Source organism: Chaetodon auriga, chromosome 9, assembly GCF_051107435.1.
Source record: "Chaetodon auriga isolate fChaAug3 chromosome 9, fChaAug3.hap1, whole genome shotgun sequence".
Classification (NCBI taxonomy): Eukaryota; Metazoa; Chordata; class Actinopteri; order Chaetodontiformes; family Chaetodontidae; genus Chaetodon; species Chaetodon auriga.
In genome coordinates this window covers 24,637,445-24,654,128 of record NC_135082.1, presented here as the reverse complement: position 1 = coordinate 24,654,128, position 16,684 = coordinate 24,637,445, and the positions used below count along the sequence as shown (strand labels likewise).

At 41.0% G+C, this 16,684-nt stretch overlaps 1 protein-coding gene across 1 annotated transcript; it reads right to left on the bottom strand.

The window, feature by feature from the left end:
* Positions 1 to 13,591: 13,591 nt before the first annotated feature.
* Positions 13,592 to 16,181, bottom strand: nanos1 (nanos homolog 1). The gene has a single exon (XM_076739851.1). The coding sequence runs from the start codon at positions 15,915 to 15,917 to the stop codon at positions 15,240 to 15,242; it is 678 nt and encodes a 225-aa protein (XP_076595966.1). The 5' UTR covers positions 15,918 to 16,181; the 3' UTR covers positions 13,592 to 15,239.
* Between the last annotated feature and the right edge of the window lie 503 nt (positions 16,182 to 16,684).

Sequence of the window (16,684 nt, the reverse complement as noted above, 5' to 3'; positions counted from 1 at the left end):
GATGGCCGACCAGATGGCGGCAGCATTAGCCCAACAAAGGCTATCTAATTAGGGGTACAATAGAGAGAAAGGGGGGCCGGCGGTGTCCTGATGGACGGCACGCAAGAAGGAGAACAGCCAGGCAGGCCGCCTGAGACCAAAGCGAGTCAATAGCGTACCTACAACCCCCATCCATACACACACACACACACGCACAGCCTTAACACACACTTGCTGACGCCCCCCTGGCAGTAATATAGGGGGCTATGACTTTATTACCCCTCATTAACACAAATTAGACCACTTGAGCCTCCCTGAATGGCGATGACAAATTGAATTAAGTGTTTGGAAACAAGTCAATCCCCACCCCTGGCCAGGCTGCGACCATATTGCATTAACATTCATTGAAGGGTGTGTGTGAGAGTGTGTGAGAGGGGCAATAAAAAAAAAAAAAAAAAGCTGAGCTATTATTTAGAGGTAGGTGGAGTTTTTAGAGGCTGCGAATGGTTAAATTCCTTTGGAAATGATATGGATGGTCCTGGCTGTGCCTGGTGGTGAGTTAACTCTGGCAAGTTAAAGGGGGAATAAAACAGAAGGGAACAGTTGACTTCACACATTGTGTATTGAGATTATCCACATTTATTAATGTGACAAGTCCAACAAAATACCTCAGCTTTAGAAACAAAAATCTGGACGTTAACGTGGACTGTGACATGAATATATAATAATAATAAAGTTCTGGTGGAATTTATCTGCACACTGTTATGCTTTGGACCGTTTCTTTTCACCTAGATGCATCTGCATGGAAAGAAAATTTGGTTTCCCGGGAACGTAAATAAGAGCAAAATTCTGATAAGAGATAAAACCTGGCTGATTTACTGAGGGAAAAGTCAAGCACACAAAAAAGATCCAACTGCAGTTGGTTTGATGAAGGTAATATAAAGAGCCTTCAGTGTGGGGAAGTGTATAAAGAGTGGACTTTAGACTTCAGGCTTTGGTTTATGCAGAAGATATTTTTGAGTGACGACTGTGAGTTCACCAACATATAAAGGTTAAATGTAAAATGCATGACGTTAGCTTGAACATTTGATTAGCTGAATGAAGCTCTTATTAAGTGCAGACAAACATTACAAACATCAGACTTAATCAGGTAAACATGACCAACAAATCCAGCTGAGCACTCATAGCTTGCAGAGTCAGTGTTAGCTAACTGGCTAATTGCAATGTGTAAACACACCTGGACAGTGTTGCTGCACATTTCTATTAATGCCTCCAAGCGTTTCAGAGTTTCTTGCTGACAAGGCAAGAAAACAAGCAAAACTTAAATTAGTCTTTGTTTCTTTTTACCTTTGCTGTCACAGCGACACTCAAGCTTTAAGTTCAGTGTGATGCAAAAAAAAAATTATCTTCCCTTTAAAATGTTCATATTCAGTCAAAGGAAGAAACTATTGAGGAAGCTCTTTTCTCTTTACAGATTAACCGGGATAAATTGAAGTTGAACTGTGTGCAGTTGTTTCTGGAGAGCACTGAGGTAATCAGAGTGAAACTGCCTTTAGCCCACATGTGGCAGTGATAATCGTGCTGATAACTGAGTGTTAATGTGTTTTATAGTCACAGAAATATAACACACATGCAGTTTTATGCACAACTGCACTGTGATGGTCCTCTCCTCTCCTCAGCTTCGCCCTCAGCACCATTGTCTTACCATGGACAAAGATTTTACCGAAGCTTCTCTCTTGACAGAAGACTGACACCTTGTGGCAGGTAGTGGGATTACAGTTTTCTCTGATTCCTCACAAAAAAAAGAATTAAAATCAAACAGAAACTCAGGAGGAAATGGCTAATTACAACACAAGTAATGAAAAATGGACAGATTACAATGATAGTTATCAGTGGACCAGGTGTGATTTGGTGCTAAAGCATCTCTTTTCCTGCTTCGGGTGTTTGGAAAACATTCAGTGTGTGTCTGATTGATTCATCTGTCTGTCAATATTTAAGTACAGTAATAAGATATTAGCGATATTAAAAGTCATATAGAGATCTTATGTTGTGTTTTGACTTTTTTTTTAACTTGAGCACAGAACACACACACACACACACACACACACACACACACACACACAGAGCATTAAATCTGTGAAAGTGTTGCCCCGCTGCTTTCAGATGCTGACTGTGAAACAAAATGAAGTGATTTCCTTCCTCATGTACACGTCAGACAGCTGTTTTATTTCAACCAATCATTGGTGGTGGTTTTCATTAACAGCCTTTCAGACCACAATCACACATTTTTCAGTTCAGACATGTTTTATTTTGAACGTTCCTTATCCACTGAGAGGCAACAGTTTCACAGATTCTCACCCGGGAATTTCGCTTTTGATGGAGAGAGAGAACGTCACGCTTTACCTCCAGTTTTCCAGCCCGTCCTGGGATTCACACCAGCAACACACACACTATCACCGTCTCTTATCCCATCAGATAAGTATTTCTCATCTCACATGATGCTGAGACAGAAGGAGGATTTTGCAGGATGCTTGGCTTCATGTTACAGCTAAAGCCACGTCCAGCGTATGTGTAGATCTGGACTGCAAGGAGAAACAACGACGAGCTTTCAAAACAACCTCAAAGTCTGATAAAAGATGTGTTTGTAAGGTCGTTTCTCTCTCCTCATGTGGTTGGGGTAGAAAAGGAGCTGTAGTCAGAACATAGCCTTTACAAAAAAGATGAAAAGGAAGCTGGAACAGTTACAAGAATTGTAATAGAAATATGACCATAATCAAATCAGTGGGGTCCAAAAAAAATGTAGTGAATACTGAGAAGTCCATAAAATAATGAATTAGTCCAATAATCATGGCCTAGACTTGTTTAAACTGCAGTCAGAACAAAGCATTTTCATTTTCAATCAACTGTCAATTGCATGAAGGTTTGTGCTTTTTTCTCTTTTTAGGCAAGTCCCGTCATCAAGAAAATACATTTTCTAGAATTTTAGTATCACCGATCAGACACCAGGTGGTGCTAGAGGTTAAAAGTATACCTGAACTCCCCCCAAAAGACTCAATGCAGCTCCCTGGTCCACCCCTGTCCACAACACACACACATAATATGGATTTTATGAATCAGTGTCTACTGTAGATGTGTGCATTGTGTAATGTGTCATTAAATGCACCACACGTCTACACGCTTCAGGACAAATACATTAACATGAAGCTGAAAATCAGGCTGGTTACCGAGTCAGTCGCAGTCTAGATTTTCTGCTTTCTCACTTTTCAATCTTTACTGTAACTAAAGATCGAGCCCCGCCTCCTAGAAATCACATTTATATAGAACTAATTAGCAGCAGCAAATGCGTCTTGAGGGAAACATTTTTGTTTTTATTACCATAATTAGGAAATGTCGTTAATTAACGTACCTGGTAAGCATGTGACATTCAGCACCTTGACCACTTTCCAGTTGTTCATTCACTCAGAGAAATTCAGGCAGTAACTGCATTTGTCAGCACAATGTAATCATGAATGCAAATTAGCTGTATTTAAACGTCATTTCTGGGAGACATCACATACCTGTTTCATAATGTAATAAAATCAGGTTTTACAGTGAAAAGCAAACATGTTGTTAGATGTGCACAGAGAGGCCATTAAGGTATTTAGGGCGGGATATAAGTCAGGAGCAAATAAAATGAAAATACACTGGAGCAGATGGGAAATGTTAGCTATGGCCGTGCCAGATGGAAAATGTTGCTTGTTAATTATGAAGAAAAAGCACAATTTAGACTAAAGTATACCAGGGCAGATGGCAGATTGTGAACGGCTATTATTCCTGACCAAAACTCCCCTGCGATTAAAACGAAATGAGGAGAAAATCAGAGTTTGTTTTCTGGATACTGTAGCTGGTTGGACAATGCATGCTGGTGATAGTGCCATGGTCTGACAATCGTTTCCCACCTGGGAACTGTTCAAAACCTGAGAAATCATTTTGCACGACAGTATAACTGGATACTAACTACAGTCTACTTCCCACTTTAAAAAGCAAACCAATCTTGTTTTGGACTCATAAGACAAACTATCAGCTCATGAATCTTACAGGTGGCTCCATCTGAAGAACACAACACAAACTCTTCAAATACTCAACTGAAAACATATTTAATGTTTCACCTCATCAGCTTCACTGATCCTTTGTAAATATTTGCTTATTCTGAATCTGATGCAGCAACACATTTCAAACAAGTTGGACAGGAACAACTTAAGACTGGGAAAGATGTGGAACGCTCCAAAAACACCAGTTTGGAACACTCCTAAGGTAAACAGGTTCATTGGTAACAGGTGAGAGTATCATGATTGGGTATGAAAGGGGCATCCTGGAAAGGCTCAGTCATTCACAAGCGAGGGTGGAGCGAGGTTCACCACTTTGTGAACACATGATTGGATAAAGGAGATTAACACACGAGCTCAGGAACACTTCAGGAAACCATCGTCAGTAAACACAGTTTGTTTGCAAATGACTGCATTTAGATAGATATTGAAGTGAATGTCTAAAGTGTCCTTGCACAGATGGGAGTCACTGGGCAGGAATTATATACGTTTTACACAGCATCTCAGCGTTTGTTTGGAACGAACTATATGGTAGAAAAAACACAACTATGTGCTGCCTTAACATTTTCCCAATAAATATTTGTTGAAAATATGCACAAATCCAAAAGTGATACCACAATGGAAGAAAAAGGCACAGCAGTAAAATGCATTTAAATGCATTTTACTAAAAGCCACCATGTGGTGGATTTCTGTGCGACAACATGTTTAAATTGTTAGTAGAAAATGAGACAATTCCAAGGAAAACTGTTGCAGTCTGTGTTTCAGTTTCAGCTCATTTCTCTCACTTGTTGTAAAGTAAAAAGCAAAGCATTTTGCTCTGAAATGCAGTAAATTTAGAAATTCTTACAAACCTTACAAATTCTACATAAACCTCTTTTGCACCTTCATCAGCAGCACTCACTGGTACAAAATAACCTTCAGATTCTGCTTTAGTGCTGAAATACCCTCCAGATCCCGCTCATGGTGAATCCCCTGAATTCAGATGTTTCACTGCATCGCAGTTGTGTGTGTTGTACATCCACCTGAAGGTGCTGGTGCATTGAAGCGCGTTTTCCAAGAAGCTGAGGGGATTTTATCTCCCCAGATGAAGTACCTCCTCCAGCCTTTGGGTTGTGCTGTTGCACCATCCTCCTGCACCTCATGCCCAGCTGAAGAGGGTCTTACTTGCCTGCTGACTGGCCCGGTATCCACGTGGAAGAGGTACAAAAGCACAGTTGTGCAGGAAGCTTTTGCAATTTCCTCCCTCTTGCGTCACAAACGCATTACTGTGCCTCTCACCCAAACCACAACCACATGGGACCCGGTGCAGTGCTGGAATTTTCCCACTGACAAAAACACATTAACTGTGCAGAGCAACAAACTGACTGGATCGTTGGGTTTTAGCTGTTGCTCTGATCCCTTCAGTGAATGAGCCTCTTCTTTGCAGCACCTGTCGTGTGTTTATAGGAACAAATAGAGCACAGTGTCTGTGCAAATCAGAAGCTCTGCTTTATTACTAATATCAACGATGAATGTGCAGATTTTTTTATTTCCAGAGATCTTCCTGACTCTGCACTGGCTTTCACATGTGCCTTTCATGTTTCAGCTCTGCACTTTCAGCCCACCGTATGATGCTTTAACATAGACTAAGATATGCGTTTGGTCCATGTTCAAATTACACATTACACAGATTTTGAAGGAATGCATCTTGTTACTCTGCACTATAAATTTACAACCAACAAACAAACATGCAGCTTTGATTTCAATCTCTGGGGAAAATTCTGCAAAATTGGGCTTGCTGCATGTAAATGCATCATCCACCCATCATGAATCAAAGAAAGCAGTTATTCATGCAAAGTAAATCCAATACTTTGTCATGTTGTCATGTTTAGTTTCATGCATCATGATACTTTAGTAGTGCTGATATACTGTATCATGCATTAGGAAGCCACACTTTATGTCAATGTTAAATAAAGCAGCCACTGTTGCTGGATAGCATTCAGTTAACAGTTTGGCTGAACACCACTTGCCAAGCTGCTATTGATCCTTCCCACCTACAGAGAAATAAATCTTGTAAGTTTCTCTGAAACCTATAGTACCATTTTCATCGGCCTCCCCCAGAAACAATCTCAAGTGAGTGGAAAAGACCGCCCTCTGGCAGTTTTAATCCACTGCATTATTAAATAAGAAAAGATAGAAAACAGATCAATTTACCACATGGACGGTGATCAATGTAGCAGCACAATCACAAAAAAACAACCCAAGGCCATTTTTAATGAACATTTTGTCTACTAGAATTAAGGAGATATGAATGAATTGTGGTGCATAGAATAGTAAGTGTGCGAAAACAAATGTATTGTGTTGAGCTCCTGTCGGTGATTTACGACCATGTGAAACTGTCACAGGTGTTTTCAGTTACATGCTCAGGTTGATTATTCTGGGAAGTCACCGACCTCGATAGACTCAAAACGATCAGACAAAGTGTGTCTTTCTCCCAATCTCAAAGTAGTACTCTACGCTATGTTTTCATGGTATACCTCCACTCTAGATACTAATGTGTACAGTATACTGTCACAGTATACATTTTTGTAGTTAGTATACAACAACCTTTTGTATTGTCCGGTTTAAACATTGCACTCAATGCACTTGCACAGGAAAAACAGACGTAAACTTATATAAACTTTCCTTACTGTCGAGAAAGCAAAACATTTATTTACATTCACTCCTGTTCCTGCCTGGCTGCCGCCTGTGATCTATGGAAGATTTCTGCAGCTGTCAGTTGCTCCTTTATTTCCTTTGTGCATTACACTTTCAAAGAATATTGAACACCAGCAGCAGGTGTACATCAGCGCACTCAAAATTCAACCAGATTTAATACGTACAGTGACCGCCTGACTGAAAATACTCATTTATTCACTTTTTCGGTGTGGACACACAAAGTACATCAGGTCTGTTTCCAGTTCATATGCAGTTTATCAGGGCACTGTTTATCTCCCACAAAGCACTGTGGATGAGATAAATGAGATAAAAAAGGATAAACTTGTTATTGCAGTTTGATTATTTGTTGGTTATCTTTACACTTAATCAATGGTCATAGATAAATATTACTGATAGTTTAACAGTAAAAGTTTAGCAAACAGATTTCTTACAGATGGATCAGCTGTTTCTGGATGTCATTTTATTACTATTCAGTCCAAGAAGGGATGCTGGAGCTAAAGCGTTGAACTGAAGTTGAACTCACACCTTGTGCTCAGCTAAGTCAGTTTATATAACAGAAGTAAATCATCTCTCACGCTTCTGCAACGTAATGTCCACATCAGTCCTTTAGCCGTGTCTTTATCATCAGTCTCTAAACGATATTTACATGCAGATCAAATTTGGTGCAGATAAATGGCTTCAAATCAGCACTAGGCCATAATGCGAGGGTTAAAGATGGTATCCTCTTTACCTCGCTCTATGGAATGACTTTCATGCTTGGCTGCTGTCCAATTTTATCTCCAGGAGTTGCTAGGCGACAGGAACGTCCTCATTGCAAGTGTATTCTGTGAAATGATGGGACCAATAAATGAATTCTCCAGATCTGTAACTTATTATCTGCTTTCAACATTGTTATCACATGGGTCAATGAAAAAGCAGCATGCTATGAAAATGGGCTGTTTTAGTGCAGCAATATACAGTAAAAGAAACTATGAGGCAGCAGAAGGCTGACAGCTCGAGAAAGGTGGCAGTTTTGTTCCTCAAATCTTAAATTGGCACCTGAAGTCACTAAAAGTTCATCCACAGAGAATCACAGCCACCACTTCAAGACTGAAAAGTTCATGTTTTAATCTGCTTTATTCCGTGTAGCAGCCATGATGTGTGAATGAATGAATCCTCCATCAGTCTAACGGCAGTGACTAACCACTGCTGCAGAGCATTAGCTTAGTCTTCATCACCTGCCAGAGGGGATCCTGTTGCTTCAGTCCTGCTGATAACTGCTCAGCACCTGACTGATAATGCTGCCCTTTAATTAAAATATTTTTTCCTCAATAATCTCTGCTTTTTATTGCAAGAGAAACTCACTGGAGGTGTGATGAATGGCAGAACTTTGTTCTCTCCCATCAAGCTCTGCAGAGTGGTGGAGGAAGTATTCAGATCCTTTACATAAGCAAAAGTATTACACTGTACTTACATAAAAGTATGTATATAAATCATGGACTTACGTAAAAGTATGTATAAACAGCACAACCCAGTTCAAATTTCACTGTTGATGTTGGCTGAGGTGGGCAAATCTTCAATCTTTGTTCAAGTGATGATTGTTTTCATTGTGGATTTAGCTTCTGATATTTTCATCAATAGTCCAAACTTCAAAATGTCTCAATGTCTCAGTAAAAAAAAACCAAAAAACTCCACATTTGTGAAGCTGGAACCATGAAATGTTTTTGCAATAAAAAAATGACTGAAATTATTCTAAAAATAAGTGGCAGTTAATTTTCAATCAATCAGCTAATAGATTCAGTTCTACTTGCACTTTTTCAGATGTTTTGTGCGCAAAAATCTTAATCATAAAATAATGATATAATAATAGAATCTCAATTTGGAAGGCAGCCAGATAAATGTAGTGGAGTGGAAGTATAAAGTGGTATGAGAATAAAATACTGAAGCATCTGTACATACAGTGAGCACAGTACCTGAGTAAAGGTACTCAGTTACACTCCACCACTGCAGTGCAGACTGTACAAATGAATCGTCATGTGGCTATGACTCAAAAAGTAATACCATCTTAACCATCATTAGATTAGTTGCCATATAAGCCTGTGTGTGTGTGTGTGTGTGTGTGTGTGTGTGTGTGTGTGTGTGTTTATGTGGGTCATTGGAAGTGACTGCAGAACATTTTGCATGCGCAGACATCCAGCTGGCTCTGCAAACTTCCCTGAGATGTTGCAGTGATAGCCCTGAGCTTCAGCGGTGAGCAAATAACAAAACACCATTACACTACCGGTAACGTCCAGCAGAGCACTCCTATGGGATCCCGAGGATAAATCACACTGAGGGAATAAACACCAAATTATATCTAAACCTCATGGATAAAAAAGCAGAGTAGTTTTTTTGTGCCGTTTTGCAGCTTTTTCACCAACATAGATTACTTTTCAGTTGTGATCATTTGAGAGCAAACTGAAAAATTAAGCAGCTTTAACAGGTCAGTTTGCTTCAGACTTGATGCCTAATCAAACATTGTGTGACACCCCCTCCTCCCACACCTTAAAAATGCTGGAACAGGGGGGGGGGCGTGTCTGACAATGTCTCCCAAAATCTACAATCCAATAAGCAGATCCTTTTCATACAGTGATTGGTAGGTGTGCAGTGTTGAGAACTTGTCTCTCAGCTTCTCTTCCTTTATGTTGGTACGAGCAAGTGCAACACCATGAACAATAAACCCCACCGAAGGAAAAAACAGGAAATTGTATTTTTGAAGGCCTGATTCAAAAACAGCATTCTCGTCTGCACCGTGGTGAGCTAGTTTGTTGGAGGGTTGCGCTATCTCTATGGTTGAATCTCCTGTTATGTTAAGTAGCCTTAATTATGTCTGCTGATAGAAAGCTCAGCAGCATGCAGCCACGTGTAACACTGGACCAAGACAAATGGCACCAGTTGCATACAGAAACACAGCCACTCTGTTGCAGTTAAGATGGTACAGTGTAGGAAATGAGTGGCAACAAAGAGCATCCTTTAAAGAAGAATGCTATAAGTAAATATAATAAATAGTGTCATCCTTCCTGTTGCGTGCTTTCTGCCAGATTCATCATCACAGCCCGGAGAAAGATGTTATCCATATAAGACGCCATTGTTTGGAAGATGATGTCAGGAGGAAATTGAATTCTTTAAACTATATAGAAACACCAAGAGGCAGAGATATGAACAGAAAACAAGTCCCCTGCTGTCTTGTTTTATTTTTGTGGACTGTCTAAGAATATGGCAATAATAGTGGATGAGCTGAGAGTGCCCAGAGCCAAACGGGGACTGAAGCCAGCCTGACCAGAGTCTGCTTAAAGTAAACTAAATGCTTTGCAAAAGATACCTAATACTGACTGAAAAAATGCTGAAATTATTTGATGCTGCTTCAGCGGTGCAGATCTTCTATGGATACGCACCAGTGACTTGGAGGATTATTTCAACTGACAGTGCATCTGCAGCAGTGAAACAGCCACTGAGAAAGCCGATCATGCTGTGAAAGAAACTTAATAACCTGTCTGCCTCATTTAAACGGCAACGAGTTTTGGTTTCAAGTAAATCCTTTGTGAAATTTCAATTATGGCATCAAAGCTGTAATCTGCCCTCAGAGGGGCAGAGTTGTTATCACAAAGCCCGGCGAACGGTCAGCGCGGCCATGTTGACAGAGTTCAATAAGACCATACTCGTCATTATGATTCCTTCCACATCAGTGGCTTAGAATAACACTGAGCATAGGAAGTGTCACAAAACAGGTATTCATGTTTTTGTAATACCTGTCATCGCCACAAGGGGCGCTGATGCGTCGGAAAATACATCTATGCCAAAACATTTTTAAGGGTTTGTCTTCCAATTTTAAAATCAAACCTGCACCAAATCACCAATAAGCCATCTAATGTGAAGGCTAAAGATGGCATCCTCCTCACCTCGCTCCATGGAATGACTTTCATGCTCAGCTGCTGTCCAATTTTATCTCCAGGAGTTGCTAGGCGACAGGAGCATCCTCATTACAGGCGTATTCTGGGAAATGATGGGACCAATAAATGAATTCTGCCAATCTGTAAGTTATTATCAGCCTTCCACACGGTCGTCATGTGGGTCAATGGACGAGAAGGTTGTAATGCTAATAGGACACTAGGTCATTTGGCAGAGTCGTTTCAGTATTTGCTTTGTCCTGGCTGGAGGAGCAGGCGGATCAGGTCTGAATGTTTCAACTCTTTCACACCTCATACAAACAGAGTGTGAAGTGTTGTATTCTGATGCAGATTTTTCACTGGCTTTATCAGAAACAACTAACTAAGGAATATTTCAAAACACACATATTTCTGCAGCCAGCCTGCCAGCAGAGAGGCTCTGATTACTGCAGCAATAAACAGGTCTGTGCATAATTACTACAAGTGTTTTCTGAGAAATGATGGGAGCAACAAGACTATTAATTGTCAAGATCCGTAACTTATCTTTATTTGCCTTTAACATTATTTTACAGTACGGGTTGATGAGGAAGAGGGATGCTTTTAAAATGGCCCATTGTTAGATTTAGTCACTTTATGATGGCAATATAGTGCACTAGAAGAAAGCATGCAGCAAACACATAGATGACTGCAACATTTCATAGGAGGAGGAATGACCCTTAAATCTAAAGTCTGACACCTCAGGTCAATAAAAGGTTGATTACAAAACAAAAAAAAACCCCGCAGCCATCCCCTTCAGATGAAAAAGTCATCTTGTAATCTACTGCAGTGATTCCCAGGGGCCCTTGTACTCCACAGGATACTTCTGCATTTACCGGGTGGTACATGGAACGATTGTGTGGTGGCTCAGCAGTTGAAAAACTAGAAACTACGATTCAATAATATCTATGCAAATGTTTGTGTTTAAGAGGAAAATGCTCACACAAATGGGAATTAAAATTGCTGTGATGCTGACAAAAACCTTAAGCTTTCTAGTGTTGCAAATGGGGTTGTGTGAAAACTACTTAGCCAACAAAAAAGCTAAAAGTACAAGATAAGTGCTTGAAATGTCCACTTTTTTGTACTCCAAATGATGATACAAATGCAAGCTTGTCAGAACTTGCAGTAAAGAAAAAAGACAAATTCCAGGATAACTTTATCTTGAAGGGATTCACAGATGCAGCCGTGGATCAACCGCAGCTACTGTGTTTTCTCTGCAATAACGAATGATCCTGAAAAGCCGTGAAGAGCTTCCATCTATCAAAAGGGCATGATGAAGGAGCACCTGAGCCCATCTGACTGGGCTACAGTCGTACATCGGACACAAATGTTGGGGAACCATTAATCTACTGTAAAGTAACTACAGCCCTTTAAACAGGAAACATTCTATGTGGCCACTGTGATGCTGAGCGGCGTGAATTAATGAACCCTCTAAATCACACTAACAGCAAAGACTAACTATTGCTGCAGAGCCATAGCTGAATCTTAATCACCTGCCAGCAGGGATCCTGTTGCCACAGTCCTGGTGAAAACTGCTCTGAATCAACACCTGACTGCTAACGCTGCCCTATAATTAAAACATTCTCCCCGCTCATCTCCAGTTTTCACAGAAGAGCTCACTGAACACGGCAGAACTTTGCTGCCTCACATCTTAAAACAAACCTCACTTTGCTTTGCCCGTCAAGCTCTGCAGAGTTGTCCACACAAATTCTATATTGCATTAAAACAGCCAGCTACATATTATATGATCATGAAAGATACATATCTCATAAATGGCACAACTAAACAGATTATATGGGCCCTGTCTGCAGAGTGGCTAATGGAGGCTGCAGTGCAGAGGGAATAAGACCTGTTAGCTGACTGTGTTTGCATGAAATGCTAGCCCGCCAGGCTTTTTCACCACTGTTCTCACAGAGATAAATCCCTGTTGCACTTAGTACTCATTCATTTTTAATGCCGCAGCCTCAGCTGGAGAGATGCATGAGGACAGAGGAGGGGGAGCAGGGAGGAGGAAGGGAGGAACAGCCAAGGTGTGGATGACACCAGCCGGATGCCTCAGGCTAATGTATGTACAGTCTACTTGATGTGTTTTTTTACTGTATGCTCAGCATCAGCAGCAATTATGAGTGTGTGGGGTTGCTTTGCCAGTGAGGCGGGCTGCAGACAGTAAAGTCATTCATGCACTCATCATGGTTTTACTCTATTTATTGTTCCCTCACATTGCTGGGACTTTTGTACGAAACCAAGTTGCTTCAGTAACTCATAAGCACTCGCAGCTGCACAACTGTGTACAGCTCTGCCTTCTTCCAAAAAACAAGAAGCAGCAGCAAAGCTTCCTGCCTGTTTGGAGCCCCTTAATATGTCTGCAGCAGCCATTCCACAGATGGCAGGCGGAGAAGGCCGGGAGGGCCAGCTATTCAATCCACTTCAGTGCAAACATGATCCGTTTGAATGGCGAGGCATAAGCCAAGACATTCTTGTGTGGGCAGACCTCCCTAAACAACCACGAACAACCGTGGCACTGTGTTTGTCCTTCAGAGACAACTCTCTAAGATACGGGAGCAGCAGATCAGTTTGAGTTTGTCCAAAAAGCAAAGGTTAAAGGGATGCTTTTCTCTGTTAAATGTGCCATTGGATGCATGAGGGCTAAACAACTGACACGATCCACATTCAGTCTGTGTGTTTGTGAAGCCGTTCGCAGCTCAATTATGGAAAGCAGAGACATTCCCGTGAATGTGCTTTTAGTCGACTTTCCTTGATTTAATCAGTTCATCTGCAAATCACTAAATCAGCCTGTAAAACAGTCATTTTAGACTCTTACACAACTTTTCCGTGGATGGGGTTTTTACACTCATATGTTGAGTAAGAACATGACCACATAGATTCAAATATTTGATAAGTTTTTATTTCTCTAGTGGATTCATATGTTGTTATTCTGCACAGCAGCATACAGGAAATTGTGGTAAAATATAAATAACAAAGTTCAACAGTGTTTCTTTTTCTATTATTCATTTAATCAAAAAACCTCTGTTAAAAGTGGCAAATTTTGTCAGCCTTTTTCAGTATCCACTCTCTTGCACACTCTCAAGAATGTAACATTGAACAACTAAACTTTAAAAAGTATGGGTATAATCATTATTTACAGACAATCACCTTTTGGTGAGCAATGCTTATAGCTTCTTGGAAATTCACTTCCATAATGTTAAATGCAACAAAATGAAAATACAATTATGTTATACAAAGATCAAAAATACTATCAAAACCCTTATTATAAATGGCAGCACTATATCAATAAACTGCTGTTGACATTTTACATGTAAGTACAAAATCCTGTTGAGGTAGCGCCCTCTGAAGTCACTTGTAATGTTAAAATACTGAATAAACATCACTTTATATACAATACAGCAAATCTCTCTTCTTTCTTCAATGCAATTGTATTCCTTTGGTAAACAAAACTGTCAGAAATGTGCAGTCCTGCAAGTGACACTTTCAATCATACATTCACAACATTTTTGCATCTTTTTTTTTTTTTTTTTTTTTTTTTGGATTCTTCAGAAAAGAAAAAATGGGATTACATGTTGTCGTTTCCTAACATTCATTTGCTCTTTTTCACCCCCACACTCGGAGCGAAAGGTAAAATGGGACTCACTCTGCTTGGCAAAGCAGAGCAGACCTGCCCATGAGACTCTCTGGTGAATACACTGTCAGGGCAAAGCAAAACAAAATAACACCATAGAGAGTAAGAGAGACCTGACAGAGAAAAGAAATCCAGTGTGTCGCCCTTATTTGGGAATGTAAACATAAGAAAATGTAGGCTAGTATCTCTCATTTCTGACTGCTTGTAAAGTCAGGTGATGTTCTCATCACATAGGATTGGAAAAGAGGTTTGGCTTGGCAACAATTGATTATAATGTTCCCCGGAGAATATGAGCTCTAAACAGAGGCCACATTGTCTTTTTTTTTTTTTTTTTTTCGTCCTGCCTGCAGATTGAATGTCAACTTTTGGGAGCAAGTTGGAAAATATGTTGTGGAGTTTTTTAGGCAGGCAGATGGGATCAAAGAGTTCCTCCAGTCAGACGCACACAAGTACTCATTAATGACACATTCTTGAGCTTCTTTAATGGCAAACATAACTTTGGTTTTCTAAGACGAGAAAGAAAATCGCAGCGAGCTTAGCTCACCGTACAAAAATACTTGGTAGAAATATGACATTCATCCCCTTTGCCAATGTCAGTGTGTTTCCCTACATGACCAAAATACTTTTCTTAAAATGTATTCACACTTTGTGATTATTGATACATGTATTTATATGCACACGCTCAAATGACTACAAACTAGCAAGAAAAATAAATCCGATGTATAAAGCATAAAATTATTCTATGTGGATAAAAGAACTATAAAAATATAAGAGATCTTAGAGGAAAAAAAGGATAAAATCAATATGTTTATGAAACTGGGATAAAGGCTAGAGCCGAAATCAAAACAGTCATCTGGAAATTGTTCAGTGCAATTCAATTTACTTTAGAGTCATGTCTGTTTAGAATATTTTCATCCTCTTACCACCCACAGCCCTCCCTCCCTTTAATGGTCGCTGGGATGGTTGGTCTTTTGACAGTGGACAGTATTTTATCGTATGGGCATTGTCCCCGTTGGCACTGCAAAGGGGACAGGTATAAGCCCTCAGAATCGGGCACACAACCCTGCCGTCCGGGGTCTTCAGGACGTGAGAGCCGTACACCTCCTCGGGCGCTCCGTTATTTCGGCAGAAGACGCAGATTTTGGGCTCCTGCTTGCTCCTGGACGCGGGTTTGCGCATCTTCCTCTCCATGCCGAACAGATCGAACCCCGCGAAGCTCCCACCGAAGCCCACCTCTCGCTCCGGCTGGACACCGAGCTGGTTCTGGAAGGGGCTCAGAATCGAGAAACGCTCCTTCAAGTCCAGGATGGAGGCGGGCGGGGGGCTCCCGGACGGGCAGCAGCAGTCCATGTGCCCGCTCTCACCAACGCCGCCCGCGATTACGCACGGACACGCCGGAGAATCGTCCAAGCCCAGGGTCGCTTTCAGGGACTCGGTGATGGAGTTGGGGTTCTGTGGCATGCTGAGCTTATTGTTTTTCGTAACCAACGTCGTCAGGCCGAGATAGTCGTTCCAGAAATTAAAAGTGTAGTCGTATGGGCTGCGCGCATTCAAATAGTTGTGATTGAGAAAATCCATGGCCACTTCTGGTCGTTTGCTTGCGGTCAAAAGGCGAAACAACCAGTGTAATCCGTAAGGTCTTTGTAGCCAGAGTTCGTCTCCAGGAATGGTTCATGCACAGCGATGTGGTCTCCAGTGTTCCTGTTATGTTTGAGCGTCCTGCAAACAGGCTTTCTGGTTATAAGGACCAGGAGGGCGGGGCGCCCTTCCTTCAAAACCAAGTTTCTGATCAGGTTGAAAGCAGACTCCCTTTCTTCAAAGCCAGATTTAGACAGACTTGTTTTCTTGCAGGCGGGCGCTTTGTCGACATCGATCATCATGCTGGCGGTGGTGGATTCGGGCATTTTCATTTGAAAAAGTAGTTAGGAGTTAATGATTTGGGCAAGTGCGCAGCGAAATCATTTCGCGCACAAAGCCTTACTGTAGTTAATTACATTATTTCAGCGCGGCTACCAATCAATTAGAGGAGGATGGCTTGGCTCTTTGTTCCTTCTTGGTAGTAAAACATTACAATTCCGCATGTTTTGTGAATCAATATCGTTAATCATTGCGCGTGAATACCATCAACGCCAACTCGGGCGTTCACACAACCTTAACCCGTTGTGTGCCAAGAGCAGAGGGCCTTTGTTCCAGACAGCAGCCATCATATCACTGTCCTGGGAGAAATAATCTGTGCTGATGCTTCCTATTATGTTCAAATTGAATCAATATGAGACAAACCTATTAACCAAACCCTCATGTTTGCGTGTTTCCTCATGCTGAAGAGGTTTATGGCTCCATTTACT